Source organism: Octopus sinensis, linkage group LG3, assembly GCF_006345805.1.
Source record: "Octopus sinensis linkage group LG3, ASM634580v1, whole genome shotgun sequence".
NCBI classification, from domain to species: domain Eukaryota; kingdom Metazoa; phylum Mollusca; class Cephalopoda; order Octopoda; family Octopodidae; genus Octopus; species Octopus sinensis.
Window position 1 is genome coordinate 15,982,471 of NC_042999.1, and position 20,657 is coordinate 16,003,127.

Sequence of the window (20,657 nt, forward strand, 5' to 3'; positions counted from 1 at the left end):
ATATCTATATTAGACAACTGAGATTGGTTTCAGCCATTATCAGCCCAGGCCATGACTAATTCAATAGCACCTCCTGAAGAGTTTTTTTTATACATGTGTGTGTGCGTGTGTGTGTATACACGCGCGTGTGTGCATACAGACCTCTCCAGGTGGTGCTACTGAGTTAGTCATGGCCTGGGCCGATAATGTCTGAAACAATCTAAGTTAACTAAGATATATATGGATGTGTGTGTGTGTTTGTGTGTGTGTTTGTATATATATAGTGTATCTTATGTATATAAATAGATGTACAACACCTACTGTTAAGTTAGAGCTCCGCATTGATTATCATGGTCAATCTGCTTCCATTATACTGATTAAGCAACTGTTATATTTAGTAATATTATAAGTTATGAAATACAGTGTAAATGTAGGAGCAATTACAATAAACACAAGTTTATATTATTAGTATTTTTCACCATTGAACTAAATGCAGTAAACTGTTCCTTGATGATCCATTCTGGTAAAGCATCCAAAAGTACTCAGAATATTCAATAAAAGCTTCCAAACAACCATAATGGGGAAAGACAGGTAGAAGCTAATAATATAAACTTGTGCTTATTATAATTTCTCATATATATATATATATATATATATATATTCTTCCATGGATATAGGTAAGTATTTCATTTATTTCTTACCATATTTATCACTGACGAGGAGAAAATTCTTGTGAATCAACTCTGAAATCAGGGCGAATATGATAATAATGGAATTTTTTAGAAATTTCTGTCGGCTTACTTTGAGATGCGTGCTTACAGTGATGAATTATATGGTTATTGACGTTTTGTCTATTTTTGGTATATTTGGCATTAGAATTTTTTCTTTTGACCTTGTTTATAAGTTGTGTATATATATATATATATATGCACACATATATTATATTTTTATGTATAGTATATATATGTATGCTTGTCATCATCATCATCATCATCGTCGTTTAACGTCCGTTCTCCATGCTAGCATGGGTTGGACGGTTCGACCGGGGTTCTGGGAAGCCAGAAGGCTGCACCAGGCTCCAGTCTAATCTGGCAATGTTTCTACAGCTGGATGCCCTTCCTAACGCCAACCACTCCGTGTATATATATATATATATATATGCTGGATATCAAAATTCTAACATCGTGATTGCTGCTCAATACTTTAAAAGCTGTAAAAGCTGGATGATATAACATGGACAACTACAAAGGAGACTATGAAGTCACTGTGATGGTCTTGGAATGTATCTTTCAGTAAGGTTGAGATCAAGGCCACCCTTAAGCTCAATTTAGATGGCTATGCGAAGCTGGTGGAGACTGTGATCAACACTGGTTGGAGAGGGTTACTACTGGAAGGGCATGGTTCTGTAGCAGCAGGATTCAGCTACTTACCTCCAGAAGTGGCTGTCAGAGAATTTGTCCAAGTTCACCAGTCCCAATTTCTGGCCTCATAACTCTCCCAATTATAATCTCTTGGATTACTATGTTTGGAGCTTTGACTTAGGAAGATGCCAACTGCTCTGTCTGCAACACTAAGGCCAAGGTGGTGACCAAACTCAAAGAGTTATTCAAAGAACTTTCCAGGGATACAATAAAGAATGTATGTTCCAGGTTCTGGAGCCACCTTGATGCTGCGATGGAAGCTGAGGTCAGGTTCTTTAAGTAAACTGTTATCTCCCAGCCATAATCTGATTGATACTTTTTGAAATTTTTAAAGATACTTTTATTTTTGGATGGGATATATATACACACACACACATATACACACCGATATATGTACATACATATATACATGATACATATATACATATATAGACATATGTATATATATATAGAGACATATATAGAGATATATATATAGGGCGAGTTTACGAAAAAAACAAAAGACGAAGACAGGTGGTGTACAAAACAAACAGATGTATTAGTATAACGCTCAGGAATAGAAAAAGTCTTTTATGTTTCGAGCCTGCACTCATCTACAGAAAGGGACACAGAAAACAAGGAGAGAAAAAAGTGTGTGTAGTGGCTAACGATCTATCATGGCGTCTGACTCAGACAGAAGAGTCAAATACATATACATATGTATGCACATATACATAAAATAAAATCTTCGCCTTGAATGATTAGAATCCTGAACGGAAGTGTCCATACCTGTATCATTCAATAATTATAGTCCTCTACTTCCAGGAATACTGAGATCTATCTTTTGTCATCACACATATTTGCCGATGTATCTGTATGTATGTATTTAAACATATATCTACAGCCACAATGATGTACATATACACATACAGTTATAGACATATACACACACATGTATATATGTGTATGTACATATATACACTCCATTGAGGACAATCTAGCCCTTCTTCTGCTATTGGATTATGGCTTTTAATTTTCTAATATCCTCCATTTGTTGTCAGTCAGCAACCTTCCCTTCTAATCCCATATATATTTGGTCAGTGTAGCAATGTTTCACTTCTCAGTGCTAGGATATGATGTGAAAATCCTTTACTTGAAGCATCTCACCAACAAGCTAATATATTTCTTCATGTTGGATATGTTATTTAGTCTCCCCAAGGTGCACATTGGTCTTTATGTTGCAATGAATACTTAGCATGCTACAAAGACTGATCCCAGTATTAATAGTGGGTGGAATTGTGTTAAAGCTCACTTTTCAATTAGAATGTGCAACTGAATGGAGACTGTAAGAGTGTATCCATTGAAAGGCTATAAATGTCTATAAACTAACTTACCCATGCGGAACAATAAAGGAGATAGGGGTTGTGAACCACATAATTTTGAGGAAACTTTGCTTTTGATGATTTTGGATTTGGTGTGTAAGTGACCTTCTCTTCAAACATGCTTGCCACTGTGACATTGTTGTAATAAGGGGGTTAGCCTATCAGAGATGTCCTTATTAGAGGAGGGATTTGAAATCCTTTTGCTCACTCCTTTAAGTTTGAACTGCAAGACCAGATGTCAAGATTCATTGTTAATGTAAGTTTTAAATTGGACCTGTGGCAAGGTTTGTAGAAGCTAGTGTTTATATCAAATAAATTGAAAAAGTTAACCAAGAGCAGGTTTTTAGTAACCAGTAAAACTGAATGTTTTTCCTTAATTTAGCCCATTGGCACTCCCTATATACCCAGAGTGTCATCCCTGTACAAACCAAATATGGAAGTTGGGAACCTCTTTTGCAAGGCATAATGAGTTTGCAGATTTCAGCACTGTCAAAGGAACCATGAATGTAGAATTGTGTGACCCAGGCTGAACTCTTATCGAAGAGGTGGGTCTTCCTGGTATGCACTTCTATTTGTATCTGGTATATCAGTGAATTTTCTGACAAAATCTAGATCTCTTTAGAAAGTGATGGCTAAAAATACGTAACAAGGTGGTAATGTAAGTCTACGAAAAAACAAAACAAAAAACAACAAAAAAACGTAGTTTTACATTGCTTGTTACACACATGGTTTGTTGGAATCTCTGTTATCTGATAATGATGATAAAGTTCGATCAACCGCAGCAACTGCTCCTGAACAAACGTGTAAGTAGCTGAACATACCAATAGACAAGTATTCAGAATGAAAGAATCAGAATGATAATGTGTAACAACACTTTATCTTCTTTTGTATTTCAGGTACAATCCACGCAATGCTCTTCTATGCTGTCTCTATCAATCCAGTTTCACTTATAAGTTGTAGGCCGATCTAAGGTAATAAAAAAATGGCATTTTCTCAAGATGCCACTCAATGGTATCGAACCCAGGACTGCAATGGTTACAACGTGAACGTTGTTTTTAATCAGCCACACTGCGGCAATAAATGTGTAAAGGTGTGCGCAGAACTTCTGCGAGATATGTCTTCCTTAAATCAAACCCTTCCTTCTTAAATAAAGAAAGCACACATTTCGACAATGTAGTCCAAGGTACACTTAAAAGAGATGATATGGAATGGCTGCAAGCACTTTTGATTATAGTTTTGTTTAAGCAGGACTGTCTTTCGGTTAAAAGATATATATATATATATTGGCCTGCTCGCTTAGCCAGCGGGGTGGCGTCATTTTAAGGCTAAAACAATGCGAAGCGCATTGTGACCAGCGATGTGTAGCACCATCTGATAGTCTGGTCGGTCACGGTGATATATATATATATATATATATATATGTATATATATATATGTTAATCTAACGAAGGTGAGCTGGCCTAAACTTCGAAGTCACTGTCTCTACTAGCAAAAGTATAGTAAAATATGTACTCTACAATGAGTATTGAGTAATTTCTTCGGTTTAAATTAAAATTGTTTTTATCAGAACACGACATAAAAACGTTTTCATGTATACATACACAGCCATAAATAGATATATTCGTATATATACGTACAGACCTAAGTATATGTGTGTATGCATGTATATATACCGCGCACATGCAATAAGGAAAAGGATAAAAGAAAGCCAGGTGACAAACTTACATAAACTAATTAAATACAACAAAATTTTTCGAAGTATGACTGCACCTACTCGCACCGACACACACGCACAGAGTGGTATATAGCTTTTAAAAACTTAATGCTAGTAGGATGTGGTTTCAACAGAGAAAGAAAAAAAGCATGTCGAGTTTTTGGGGAAAAAAATCACTCATTTCGTAAAGTATATATATGTTCAGACACAAAGAAACAGATGTGCAGCAACAAATATAAACGTGAAGGCTCTGAAGACGACCAGAAAATATATATTGATTGGCGTGTATTATATTTAGAAATGTGAAAAATAGTTTGGAAAACTCAAACTAGGCTGGCACTAGCTCAATAGATATAGACATCTTAATGAAGAAAAAAAAGATGTATAAAAACAATTTACAGGTACAAACCCATTGCTTAGATAAGGTATGTGAAATAAGCTCTGCCGTTTGCCGTCTTAATAAAATTGAATAATGTCACATTAAGATAGATACACATAAATTTCTACTCTTGCTTTTCAGATTATCATGATCAATATCGGATTAAGATTTGTTTTTATAAAATGTAGAAAGTTTTTTTTTTGTTTGTTTTTCTTTTTTTTTTTTTTCGGGGTGGATGGATAGGTGATGTTTGTCAACTGGCAGTATGAGGTCGATATTTAGTATTTTACCATCGCAATATATTTTCATCGATGTGGGACATAATCATATTTTTTTCTACTCTAGGCACAAGGCTCGAAATTTTGGGGGAGGGGGACCAGTCGATTAGATCGACTCCGGTACGCAACTGGTACTTAAGGATGAAAGGCAAAGTCGACATCGGCGGAATTTGAACTCAGAACGTAAAGACAGACGAAATACCTATTTCTTTACTACCCACAAGGAGCTAAACACAGAGAGGAGAAACAAGGACAGACAAACTGATTAAGTCGATTGGTACTTATTTAATCGACCCCGAAAGGATGAAAGCAAAGTCGACCTCGGCGGAATTTGAACTCAGAACGTAACGGCAGACGAAATACCGCTAAGCATTTCGCCCGGCGTGCTAGTGATTGATATTTCACACTGAATGAAATAATTAGAACATATACAAACATACACGCACATACACACACACACATATAAGGATAGATAGATAGATAGACAGACAAGTTGTGGTGCACCTGAGCACTGTATACAATAATTTCATTATTATAAGTTTCTTTATTGGCCACACAGGGCTGCACACAGATGGGACAAGTTACAAGGTAGAGCTTTTCTTTTTGGGGAGGAAAAAAACAAAAGAAAAAGGGGGGTGGCGTAGGTTTTCGATCAAGAGGGATCGTAAAAGGGAAGAAAAGAACAAAAAAAAATAAATAAAAAATAAAAAAATGGAAATAAAATAGAAAAGGAACAAAAGAAAAGAGAAATGAAAAAAGAAGAAAAAAAGGGGAAGAGGAAAAAAAACGATAGATAGATAGCTGGATGGAAGGAGCTGGGGAAGGTGGACAAAAAAGGGAGAGAGAGAAAGAGGGAGTTAGATGATATGAACAGAAATGGGGAGCGCAGGGTACCTAATATATGTAGCAGTTTATTTATTCCAAATGGTGTCATTACTCAAAGTTTCTCAAATACAGCTTCAAAGTGATCGATTTTATATTGGGCGACGTCGTTATTTCCTTTCTTTACCAGAATTATGAAAAAATCCAGATTGTAAAATGAATTACAATTTGACAATAAAAAGTCCGTTTACTTTCCTTTTTCTTAACAGGTGGTATATCACTTGCCTACAACTGTCATAAAATATATATACTATAGCGATTATTTTTTGATGTTCATTTTAGTTTTAGTTTTCCATGAATAAAATATATGGCATTTATAATATTCTCCTTGTCTATCTTAATTTATTTATCAAATGATTTAATGTTGCAAAATAAGCGAACAACACAATTTACTGGCAAAACACACGCGCACGTACCGACGCATACGCGCCGCTCTCTTTCAAATGAATACAAACCATGTGAAGGCTAAATATCGTATGAGGCATATACTATGTAAGCATGTATATCGTGCGTTTGTCCTCCTCTGAATCATATACATCCATTGTCTGATGGTGCAAACACACGTGTTTACGAGCATCTGGATTTTCAAGTTCAAAATCGCACTTGCCCGAGTTGAGTAAAAAATAGAAAATGAAATATTGGTTTGATATTAGTTCTACCGTTAAATAGCTGAATAAAATTTCACACTGGATGTTCGTGTGGAGATGAAGTTAGAGGAGAGGTGAAGGTCAATAGTGACTTAAATGAACTGAATTTGATCGAGAATCGAAATCGGCTCTATGGTTTAGCGCACCGGCTGTTTATCTCTTGATCTAAACGTCTCGCTTGGTAATTTGTTTCTGATGTAGGCACGAAGTACATTTTAAAAACCTAGTTGATGGTAGATGGGACGTGATGTTCATGCCTTTTCCAACCGCATTGTGACGATTATAAAGGATGAGAGGTATCACTAAAAATAATTTTAGCTGTGCCTGTCGAAGAAAATACGTAGTCGGAAGATAGGAAGAGGTATTATAATGGAGAGCAGATCAATGATACATTTTAAAAGAAAATAACACATTGTTTGAATAAGGGCGACTCAAATTGAGAGGCTAGGCGTGAGAGTAATATAGTAGAGTCTTTTTTCTCAGCTTCCCTCACCTATTTACATCCTACATAAGGAGTGAAAAGACTGGATAGAAAACTATTTTTATGAATGACAAGCGGTGAAAAGAGGAGAATTTTATTGAAAGTAGGAGAAATATAAACACATTACGAGCGAACACACACAAAAAAAAAAAAAATGAAGTAGAAGAGGAGGGGGGAAAATGTATCAGCAAGTTGGGTTGCAAGGATGGTGGGTGGTGCAGGTAAAGTTGAATAAAAAATCAAAGAAACTAAGGCGACTGTGAAGACTACTAGTGTAAGGTAAACCAAGGAGATAGAATTTCTTTTCTAAATCGGAAAAGCTGACTGTTTAGAAACTTGTAAAGTGGTAAATAAGTAAAACGCATCGTCTACATGTGTATTTCATTATACCTATATATATATATATATATATATATATATATATATATACGTTGTGATTTCGGGGTTTTGATACTTTTTTTTTGTCTCCGTTAATTATCCTTGTAGGGCTGCGACTTAAAAAGAGAGACTTCGGAAGAGAAACAGAGTCGGGATAATTGTTTACAAAATCGATAATTCATTTATTTACTTTGCAAGCTTACTCAATCCCGAAATAAAATGTTAGAACAAGTGATAATGAAAATGACAATCAAGTAAGAGACATTCCTGGTAGCGGCAACCTAATGAACTCGAGATACAATTAACGTTTCTAAATTTGAAAGTCGCGTTAAGAGTAAAAAAAAAATGAAGAAGAAGAGATAAAACCCCCACTTGGTTTGTAGGGCTGTCTGTCGACAAGAGGCATAGAGGTGGGGAGACGATGCTTTAAATTTCTATTGCTCTACTCAGCTGTATAACAGTTAGGGTGTGTTCGAATGCAGCAGGTCCTGATAAGTAATAGACTACAGCAGATACAAAAGATTTGAGTTTTTGAAAGAAAAAGGGGGAAATGACATTTTAAAGTAGTAAACTTAGTCTGTAAGTGTAAATAAAGTGTAAGGTGTTTCATAGATTTAGATGTGAATTATGTAAAATTAAATTAATGATCAAATAAGAGAAATACGATTCCGAAAGAAATTACAAAAAACCTATACTAGAAGCCCGGGTTGCTTAAAACCACCGCAAATCACGCAATGTGGTTGCCTTGGGTATACAGAAAGACGGATTGGTCTTGGCTTGAATATTTTAAATCATAAGTCTATTTGAGAGAACTGATTGATAACAATAGTTATAGCAGAAGTTGAATGGGCGAACGTAGATTTGGGGGAAGAAAATCAGTGAGCGATAAAATTTTAAATAGCACACTTGACGCTGATATTTGTTGCCTTTGAGGTTTTGAAAAACTCATTTAAAATTTTTTTTTTTTTTGTATACATAGCATTGGTTTTTTTTTTGGCTAGAAGTGAAAGATAATGCCCTGGAAGCTCGCATTGTGTCCAATATCTCGTCCAGATCATATAAAAATCACAGTATTTTTATTAACATTATATTTTTTTTTCTATATCAAAACTACATTGGAATATAAAACTCCAGACCGCAGTGTACGCATTCGTAACTTGAACACGAATCCACAATATACAGATATACGCGTATGTATGCGTGTGCATGAAGAGATAGATAGATAGAGAGAGAGAGAGAGAGAGATAGATAGATAGATAGATAGAGAGAGAGAGAGAGAGATAGATAGATATATAGATAGATAGATAGATAGATAGATAGATAGATAGAGAGAGAGAAATTGATAGACAGAGAGAGAGAGAGATTGATAGAGAGAGAGAAAGAGAGATGCATAAACTTTGCAGAATCTGAGTATTCTCGCGCGTGCATGTGTGTGTATGTGTATCTGTGTGCACAATCTAAACGAGCATTCTTTTTCTTTCATTTGTGTACATCTATCTATACACATATGTACGTATATATTATTATTATTATTATATTATATTATATAACGATCAATTAAATCAGTGATCGGCTGTCAGCAGGTGCCTCATGTGTACATGACACCTCTGTGGATTGGAACGACGACTAAACAGCTAACAAAAAAAAAGGTGAGTAATGAACAGTAAATAATTAAATGCTATCAAACCACTTGCTGAGGGCGTCTTGTTTCCTCGCTGTCTACACAGCAGATTACTGTCTCTTTTACAGAGAATATATAATATATATATATATATATATATATATATATATATTCTTTTACTTGTTTCAGTCATTTGACTGCGGCCATGCTGGAGCACCGCCTTTTAGTCGAGCAAATCTTTGTAAGCCCAGTACTTATTCTATCGGTCTCTTTTGCCGAACCGCTAAGTGACGGGGACGTAAACACACCAGCATCGGTTGTCAAGCAATGCTAGGGGGACAAACACAGACACACAAACACATACACACACATATACATATATATACATATATACGACAGGCTTCTTTCAGTTTCCGTCTACCAAATCCACTCACAAGGCATTGGTCGGCCCGGGGCTATAGCAGAAGACACTTGCCCAAGATGCCACGCAGTGGGACTGAACCCGGAACCATGTGGTTGGTTAGCAAGCTACTTACCACACAGCCATATATATATATATATATATATAGGCGCAGGAGTGGCATATAGGCGCAGGAGTGGCTGTGTGGTAAGTACTTGCTAACCAACCACATGGTTCCGGGTTCAGTCCACTGCGTGGCATCTGGGCGAGTGTCTTCTGCTATAGCCTCGGGCGACCAATGCCTTGTGAGAGGATTTGGTAGACGGAAACTGAAAGAAGCCTGTCGTATATATGTATATATATATATATATATGTATGTGTGTTTGTGTGTCTGTGTTTGTCCCCCTAGCATTGCTTGACAACCGATGCTGGTTTACGTCCCCGTCAAAAAGAGACCGATAGAATAAGTACTGGGCTTACAAAGAATAAGTCCCGGGGTCGATTTGCTCGACTAAAGGCGGTGCTCCAGCATGGCCGCAGTCAAATGACTGAAACAAGTAAAAGAGAAAAGAGAGAGAAAGAGATATATATGTCGAAGCAGCTTAATTACGTCGATATTTTAAGTTATTCGGTGGAATTTAAACAAATGACTTACGAAAACAAAGTGATCCCTTTAGGAGACGAAATCGAATAAAAAGCATGATCAATAGATAGAAATACTTCTCTAGCAGACGTTCGGTTTCTTACCGAACTTTTAACACAAACATTATTTGAGAGTTTAAGTCCATTTTTCTTTTTTTAAACAACAGTGTTTAAAACTTATGCAGGATATAATATTTTTTTTTTTTTAACATTTCCCAGATATCACACACACACACATAAACTGTACATTGCAGATCGATATTTGCCTGCATATAGTCAAGACTATGTTTTAAAAAAAAGTGTAAGAATATGTTAGTTATAGAGAGTAAAGGAATGCGTGTGTGTACATTCGAACAGAGATCGAATGAGAAACTAGAGGAAGACAGAAAATATATTGATGAGGAAAAAAGGAGAGGGAAAGAGGTTTATTGGAAAGTATGAGAGAAGTGATATGAAGGATGTCAACGAGTGCAAAATGTATATATTTTCTAGTTCTGTGTAAAAATGCCGAAAATATCTTCAGATAGGAGTCCTGACAGGGGAGTTCTCGATCGACTTGAAGCTTTTCGCCTCTTGTGTCTGTTAGTGAATTAAGTAAACGCCACTAAGATACTACTACTGTGAGAGAAAACGCATCGATCCGACTTATCTTTCCACCCCTTGTAGAAAGAAATTGGCCTTGTACCCGATCAAAACAGAACTAGCGATGCGCGGCGTTGTTATGCAGCAGTAAGCTCGGTACGAATACAAGTTCGCGACTTGGTTTCGATTCACAAGTCGAAGAAGAATTTCCTTCATCTCGCCGTTCTGATGCGATTGAACACTACTAAATATCACTTATTCTTCTTATTCATATCTATATAAGAAACATTCAACGACGACTCTTATTATTATCATTATATTTTATCCAAACCATTATTATTTCACTTGGGAAAAGCATTAACTTCACAATCTTAATTCTTTATCACCACGCGAAGCTTTGCGTCGATTGAAAGAGAGTATGATGGATGATATGAGGCATGTAGCAAGTCTAAGGTTTCAATGTAACTAGTTTCGCTTATCTTCTAAGTTCAATTAACACCAGGATCGATTTTGATATTCGACTCAGTCGATAAACTAAATACCACTCGGGTACTAACGTCAAATCCACTTGACTGTTCCCATTCTTAGTAAAAAGAAAAAAAATTGTCCTAATAAAAGTAATCATTTTCTTTTTTCTTTCTTTCACAAATGTTCGCTTATTAACATAGCAAACAGTCGCACATTTTAAGAGAAGGAAACCGGCTCCGTTGCGACATTCACACCTTTCTTCCAAAGTCATTAGCGATGGAAGAGAAATGGCTCTTTCTTCTCCTCACCCCCTCTCTGTCTTTCTCTCTCTCTCTTGGCAGGAATCGAAACCGAGATGCAGAATTGAATTAGTGACAGCTAACAGCTCTCTTCTCTACAACACTTGCTATTGAGAATCATAATAATGTTAATAAGCAAAAACTACATAGATGATGATGGTGGTGATGATGATGGTGATGATGGTAATGATGGTGATGGTAATGATGGTGATGATGATAATGATGGTGATGATGATGGTGATGATGGTAATGATGGTGATGATAATGGTGATGATGGTAATGATGGTGATGATGATGGTGATGATATATATATATATATATATATATATTTCGTTTTATTATTGAAAAGGTTTTATCCTCTTACGCATAACAGACAGTTACCTTACACACGTAAATTTTTTTTTTTAAAGTAAGCAAATAAAAATATAAAAAAAATAAAGGCCTCAAGCCATACAGAAATTCCACCATCACCCACTTGAACTTCGCAGCGCACAACCATCACCACCACCACCATCCTCCTCTTTTTCATACAAGACACCAGCACAGTCCCTATTAAATAACCACCTGCAACCTACCGTCACCAAATCATTTTCATTCATTCATTCAATTTTTTTTCCTTTCTGCTCGCACAATCACTCGCACACATACCCTGAGTATGCTTTTAACCGAATTACATTTGTATAGTATTTGCTTTTAAAATGTTAGTGTTGGGTTTTCACTGTTATTTCTATTTAGCCCCGGGTCAGCCTTAATTCGTCTAGGACTACTTTACCTAATGCGTCCGTCCGTCCGTCTGTTGTTGATGGTGTTATTATTATTATATTATTATTATTATTATTATTTTTTTTTTTTTTTTTTTTTTTTTTTTAAAGACAGTAAGGTGTAATTTGTTAGAAATTTGGCTGCTACGTCTAGCAAGTTCAGCGACCACATTAAAGCCCCTTTCGTTGCCTCGTGTTTATTAAGTTAACCGAAACGGAGGTAGCACTGAGGCTTTTGTTGGCGGTTGGTGAAGGTTGCGGTCGTTGTGCAGGTTTTATGCTGCACTTTGGTGTAAATGTGATATGATGTGTTGTGTTGTGCTGGTTGCAGAAATAACGGATTGTGTATGTATGTACGTATGCATGTGTGTGTGTCTGTGTGTGTGCGAGTGATGGTGTTGGTGGAGGAGAAAAATGAACTGGTCAGACAGACAGACACTCAGAAAAGAGACTGAAACAACACCAATAACAATATATATATATATATTTGTTATTGGTGTTGTTATATATATATTATATATATATATAGTATCCGATACATACGTACACACACACACACATATATATATATATCTATATATATATATATATAGTATCCGATACATACGTACACATATATATATATATATATTATATATATATATATATATATATATTATCCGATACATACGTACACACATATATATATATATATATATATATATATATATATTATATATAATATATATATATATAATACGATACATATGTACACATATATATATACATATCTATATTATCCGACACATACGTACACAATCTCATACATACGTACATGTATATATGTATGTATATTATATATATATATATGTGTGTGTGTGTGTGTGTGTGTGTAGGAAAAAAGAAAAAGTGAGACAACAAAACAGGTTGGTGGAGTGATGACGGTCAATAAAAGATTTGAAAGCGGGATTCCGCTAAGTTTTATCAGCCTTCTTTACTCTGCTCTGCTTCTCCTCCTCCTCCTTCCGCAAGAAGTAGCAAAACAGATAACGTTGTGTTCATATAGATTATTGACAGCTTTAGTCGGTGCTCCGCGGTATATATATACATATATATTTATATATATAGTGTAATAAATAAAATATATGCATACATACAAACATATATGTACGTACCTACATCTACATGTATATATACATGCATATATAAACATATATACGTGAGTACAGGACACCACAACTAGACGTAGAACTCATATATATAATATATATATATTATATATATGAATGTGTGTGTGGTGTACATCTCTGGGTTGCGTGGAACCTGTGGTAATACACGTATGTGTAGCAATATGTATGTATGTGTGTAGTAATATATACTTATGTTACTACACATAGGGATATACAAATGTAGGTGAGCGTGTGTATAATAATAAATTTGTATGTAGTGTGTGAGTGTGTATCACTATGTATATATATGTGTGGTTGTGTGTGTGTGTGATCGCATCTGTGTGGCAGTGTATCTGTGAGCGTGTGAGAGTGTGTCACTATGCATATATATGTGTGTGTGTGTGTGTGATCGCATCTGTGTGGCAGTGTATCTGTGTGCATGTGAGCGTGTGTATAATAATACATTTGTATGTAGTGTGTGAGTGTGTGTCACTATGTATATGTATATATATGTGTGTGTGTGTGACAGCATATGTGTGGCAGTGTATATGTATGCATGTGTACGTGTGTACGCATCTCTATGTTGTAGTATAAGTGTCGATGCTGGTGTGAAGTGTACGTATGTCTGCACGGCAGGATGGATACATCTGTAGTAGTAAATGTGTGTGTGTGTGTGTGTGTGTGTGTGTGTGTGTGTGTGTCTGTCTGCGGCTGCTCTTGTTTAGCCCAAGGTCAGAATCTGATTGAACATGGTCTACGATCAAAGACATACCAGACATGACCATCACATCTGTGTGTTTCAGACACTACGTTGTTCTGTTTTATTTTTCATTTTTTTTTCCGAGTGGGGGTGCTATTCGTAACAGGTTGAGAGGCGGCAACAGAGAGATTCCCCTCGATGCTAGATCTATCTTACTTCTGTGTGGTGTGTGTATAACGTCTATATTGTTGTGTGTGAGCCTCTATCGGTGATCGTGTGCATGTTGCTACAAGCACCATCGCCGAGTGCTCTTGTTATGCACTCTCGATGGTGGAGAGTGGTAGAGGCGGTCGGGGGGAGGCACAGTGCAATGACATGGTGGAGATTTTGTGTAGTGGTGAGTTTGACAACGCATCGCCTGCATGCATACATACCACACATATATATACATACATTCATACATCGTACGTACGTACGTACATACATACATACACACATATACATACATACATACGTACAATCATACATACATACACACATATATATACATATACATCGTACGTACGTATGTACATACATACAAACATACATTCATACGTACAATCACATACGTACAATCATACATACACATATATACATACATACATACATACATACGTACATATGTACATACATACATACATACATTCATACATACAATCATACATACACACATATACATACATACGTACAATCATAAATACATACATACATACACACATATACATACGTACAATCATACATACATACACACATACATACACACATATACATACGTACACTCATACATACATACACACACATATACATACATACATATACACACATACATACATAAATACATACACACATGCATACGTTCTGCGAGTGTGACATCAATTATACATCAATTTAACTGTGGCAAGTGTATTTATGATGTGTACATATTGAATGCATATATGTACACTGTATGTCTCAGAACAATCGCCAGTACATGTGGATGGAGGTCTGAATGAATGATGGGGAGGGAAAAATGCGCGTATGAGCCTAGCTTTCTATCATTATTTGTACCTCTTGTTTGTTTATGCCCATACGCATATATAATATATATATATATATATATATAGACACCCATCCGCACATAGAAATTATTTGATCATTGATAAATTCCTACACGCATATACACACACATACATACACACATACATAAATATATATATATATTTGTTGGAAATTAATCATAGTGTATATCGAGCGAGCACAAGTGCAATGATGCGTGTTTGTGCAGGCATATATAACAGGGTGTGTACAATTGTACACTATACATGCAGTTTTCACCATTGTGTTTCACGAGTTAAATATTCATAAACATGCGTACACTTGTGTGCGCGTATATATACATATATATATATATATGTATGTATATGCGTGTGGCATTGCGAACAGAGTGTGCGTATGCCATTGCACAGGGAAGTCTAAATGATTTCCTGAGCAAGTCAAATAATAATATATTAGAAGACAACTGTATAAAATGGTATGTATGTGTATTTGATAGCAGTATATAGCTGCACTATGGAACAGATTGATCAACGGGAAAATCTTCGATCTGTGTGGCTCGATCTGCTGGAAACAGCAGTCAAATACCCCTCGTATTACATCTTAGGGATGCATTATACCCGGGGAAAAAATGCGGTTACGGTTGGAATCGCTTTGATTAGAGGTTTGCAAGGTCTCTTGTTTTGGGGCTAAACAACAGATTAAATAGATTTATTTACAATTACTACTTATTATCTAATGATAATAGTTAATTCCCTGTCGAGAATGTATGTATACAAATAATAAAATAACAAAAGCTTATATATACATTAGTACTATATATGAAAAAAAAGTAAATGTACGAGTTGAATACGCAGGGATGCGTTATATATCAATATAATGCATATGTGTATGTGTGTATATATATATACATATTTCTTTACGTGGAAGTTTAAATGGTTGTATGTGTAGCTGGCTTTATTTAGCCCTAGGTCAGTCTTGATCGAGCAGATTTAGGTTAACAAAAGCGTTCTATATGTGACCATCTCGTATATTTAGGTGCTTATTTGAAAACATGCATTGTCAAGTCTCCTGTTTACTACTAAAAGCAACAGTGGAATCTGGCTGTTATTTCTAGCAGGTTGACCGATCGCGTAGTCACCCCCCCATTCATTCGTATGAATGTTTATACGTATGTGTGTGTATGATCGTACGTATGTGCAAAAGTTTCAGCGTATACATAATGCAATATTCGAAATGAAAGGAACTTCGGTGAATAAAATATCTGCATGTGTGTGCATTTATATGCATCTTTAGTGTGCAACACATACAACTCTGATTGATGTGATCCATACACACACATCTACACACATGCATGCATGTGTGTGTCTATCAATAGGTACGGCCATAAGGAAGAACAAGCACTCAAAACACAAAGTTGAGTGACCACCAATATTTTAAAACAGATTATTACATCTTCGTTACTCCAGGTTTCGTGTTACCGCTTATCGACACGACTGAAAAGTCCTCATTCTTTTTTTTTTTTTTTCAATCTCACACACAGACACACACACACACGTGCATATGTGTGTAAAAATCTTTCGGTGTTTATCAGCGGTTTCGGTATATGTATGTATGTCAATTTATGTGCATCTGGTATGTGCATCAAAATACAATAAGATCATATACAATTGTATTTATATCACATATATATATATATATGACATACATACGTATATGTATCATATATGTCCATGATATACACACGTACATGTATCATATACTTATATATATATATATATACGTACGTGTATCGTATACTTATGTATATATATATTATATATATATTTCACTATCACACACACACGTGTATATGTGTGTGTGTGAAAATTTTTTATATATACATACATATACACATAATACATATATATATACACATACATACATACATACATATACACATAATACATATATATATACACATACATACATATACACATACATATACATACATACATACACACACACATACATACACACACACATACATACACACACACATACAATCATACATACATACATACATACATACATACATGTATGTGTATATAATATGTGCGTGTGCGCGTAAATTATTCACACACACACACGCATTGATTTTATTCAACAATGAAATAATTTAGATGGGAAGAATATCTGAGTGAACATTTACCAAGTAATAAGTCAATATAACAGCAATATTACAAACAATATAGAGGCGACATAAAAGGCAAAGAACAATCAATTAAAGGCTGCCCCCTTCCAGAAGACCAAGACGCAAGGTGCTCCTTCATAATTACGATCAAGTGACTGCTAGAAATAGCAGTCAAATTCCGTTTGATTAATTATCATTATTATTGTTGATTATTATTTAAAAAAAAAAAATTTTTTTTTTATCATAATATATTTGAGAATTCGGAAAATGAATGAAAATAATAAAAATAATATTTTCTTTGGAATACTTGATACATTTTTTTTTTTTGAAAAAAATAAAAAAAACTTACTGCATTATTTAAATGAAATTATAAAATGAATGAAACAAATACATTTTTTTTTATATAAGTGTATATATTATATTATTGAAGCAAAACATACCAAGAGGTGTGTATATATATATATAAATATATGTATATGTATGTATATATATACATGTGTGTATGTGTGTGTGTGTATGCTTGTATATATATATATATATACATGTGTGTGTATATATATGTGAATGTTTGTATATATATATATATATATACATGTGTGTGTATATATATGTGAATACTTGTACATGTATGTATATATATATGTATATGTGAATACTTGTATATGTATATATATATATATATATACATACATGTGTATATATATGTATATGTGAATGCTTGTATATGTGTGTATATATGTATATACATGTGTGTGTATATTTGTATATGTGTATGCATGTATGTACATATGTTTATATATTTATGTATATATGTTGTATATATTATGTTTATGTATATATTTGAGCAAGTATATTTAATCTATATATATACATACATTTGAGCATGTGTGTATGCATGTATGGATATGCACATGTGTATATATAGTACATGTATACAATATGTATATAGTTTATGTATATAGTATGTGTATATAGTATGTATATATATGTACATTAGTCTGTCTGTATAAATATTTCTGCATAAATGTGCGCATGTATGTATGTCTATCTACAAATGCATATAGTACATATATAGTACGTATCTACGTATGCATATACTATGTATATAGTACGTATGTGTGTGTATAAATACACACACAGTTGCATATATGTATGTGTGCATGTATGCGTATGTATGAACATGTATATAGTCTCTGTGTGTGTATACATTTATGCATATATATATACATATATATATCGTGCGATTGCATATACATTTAATGGGGGAGGGGGGAAATGATAGGATTTTCTTTTTTTTTGATTTTTTTTCTTCTTTTTTTTTTTTGGTTGTTTGTTTTTAAATTGTTTGAACTTACCGTCCTCATCCTCCAGGCATTTGCTATTAATAAGCAGCGTAAAACAGGAGAAGACAATAACAGTCACCACACTAAACATAACAATCTTCATTGTTTTAGTCCAACGTAACGGACAGTGGAATTGGAAGAAAGCAGACGACGAGTAAAGTCCATAGGCGGTGTGTGTGTATTAGAACACTGGTAGATAGATAGAGCGAGGGGGGGAGTGAGAGTAGAGCTGTGATAGTGAGTGAGTGAGAGAGAGAGAGATAGAATGATAGAAAGGAGCGAGCGAGCGAGCGAGTGAAGGGGAGAGAGAGATAGAACGGGTGAGCGAGCGAGCGAGCGAGTGAGTGAGTGAGAGTGAGAGAGAGGAATAGACTGACAGCTACAAAGAGAGGGATTGGATGAAACAGAGTGTAAGTGTACGTATGGGAGTGTAGCGTGTATATATATATATGTGCGCGTATATATATATATGTATGTATATATATATATATATATTATATATATATATGTATGTATGTATATATATATGTATGTATATATATATGTATATATGTATGTATATATATGTATCAATATATGTATGAAGATATATGAATGTATATATATGTATGTATATATATGTGTGTGTATATATATGTGTGTGTGTGTGTGTATATATAGAGAGAGAGGGGGAAGGGATAGAGAAATAGACTAACAGCTACAAAGAGAGGGATTAGATAAAGTAGTGTATACGTGTGTGAGTGTGAAATGTGTGCGTGAGTGTGAAATGTGTGTGTGAGTGTGAGTGAAGAAAAGCGAGAAAGAGAGTGATGTGGAGTGAAAGTAAGTCAATTAGAAATACTAGTAAAAAAGAGAGAGAGAGAGCGAGATAGAGAGAGGAGGGAAAAAAAGGAAAGAGACGCAGAAGAGAATTGAATGAAGTAGAGTAAAAAAGAGAGTGAGACAGAGATAAAGAGAGAGAGGAAGAGAAAAAGAGGGAGAGAAGGAGAGAGAGAAATGGATGGATGCAGACGACAGCGACGTGCAAGAAGACACTGAGTGTGCGTCGGTAGCAGTGACGGCGCGTCTCTTTGCCGCCGCCGCCGCTTGCTTGCTTGGTACCTCCTCCGTCACTCCGCCACCGCCACTATCCGACAAACGTGGTACTTGTAGCTCTGGTCCTATGTATATATATATTATATATATATATATATGTAAATATATATATATATTCCTGCTTGGTGAATTTTTTCCAGCAACACTTGAAGAGTGGACGATGATGTTAATAATAATAATATAATAATAATAATGTAGTTTAGCCGGTAGTACTGAATGGTTTCAGGTTGTTAATACAGTAGTAGTGGTTGTGTTAGAGTAGCGGCGACGGCGGCGTCGTCGTCGGTGGTGGTGGTGGTGAATACGCAGATACGACGTAGTGGTGGTGGTGGCGGTGGCGGCGGCAGCAGCCGCCATTTATAACTCCGACATCTGCCGAACGGTTGGGAACGGTGTTCAAATGACGAGTAAGACAAGACTACATCCAAACAAGCCATGTGTAAAGTGCTTCGCCTTGGTTATTATCACAGACCATCGTTGCTCTCCCCATCCTTTTACTATACCCTCGAAGCCCTCGCTGACGACGGCTGTGTGTAGTTGCTCCGATTCAGACTGGAGGTGTTGCTGGCATCTTGCATGACTGGATGAAGACACATGCTTCAATAGATAAGAAAAGAAAAGAGAAACTGTGTGAGTGTATCTGTGGTTGTGTCTGTGTGTGCGTACCAAATGTCTAGCAGTATCCGTGTTGAAAAGAGAGCGAGTGTGCGATGAATGAATGAACGAGTAAATGTTTTAAAAAGTGAGCGCGAATGAATGAATGAATGAATGAACGTCTGTGTGTGTGTGTGTGTGTGTGCCTGCATCAGAGAAAAACTGAAAGCGAGAGAA

The 20,657-nt window shown here is 35.4% G+C and overlaps 1 protein-coding gene across 2 annotated transcripts in view; it reads right to left on the reverse strand.

Moving 5' to 3' along the window:
• LOC115209184 overlaps nucleotides 1-19,202 on the reverse strand; it is a 662,850-nt gene extending 643,648 nt beyond the window's left edge. For both annotated transcript variants that reach the window (XM_036500873.1, XM_036500871.1), the window contains exon 1: nucleotides 18,744-19,202. In XM_036500873.1, the coding sequence (XP_036356766.1) occupies nucleotides 18,744-18,834 (91 nt within the window). In that variant the 5' untranslated portion in view covers nucleotides 18,835-19,202. The remainder of the gene's footprint in view (nucleotides 1-18,743) is intronic.
• Between the last annotated feature and the right edge of the window lie 1,455 nt (nucleotides 19,203-20,657).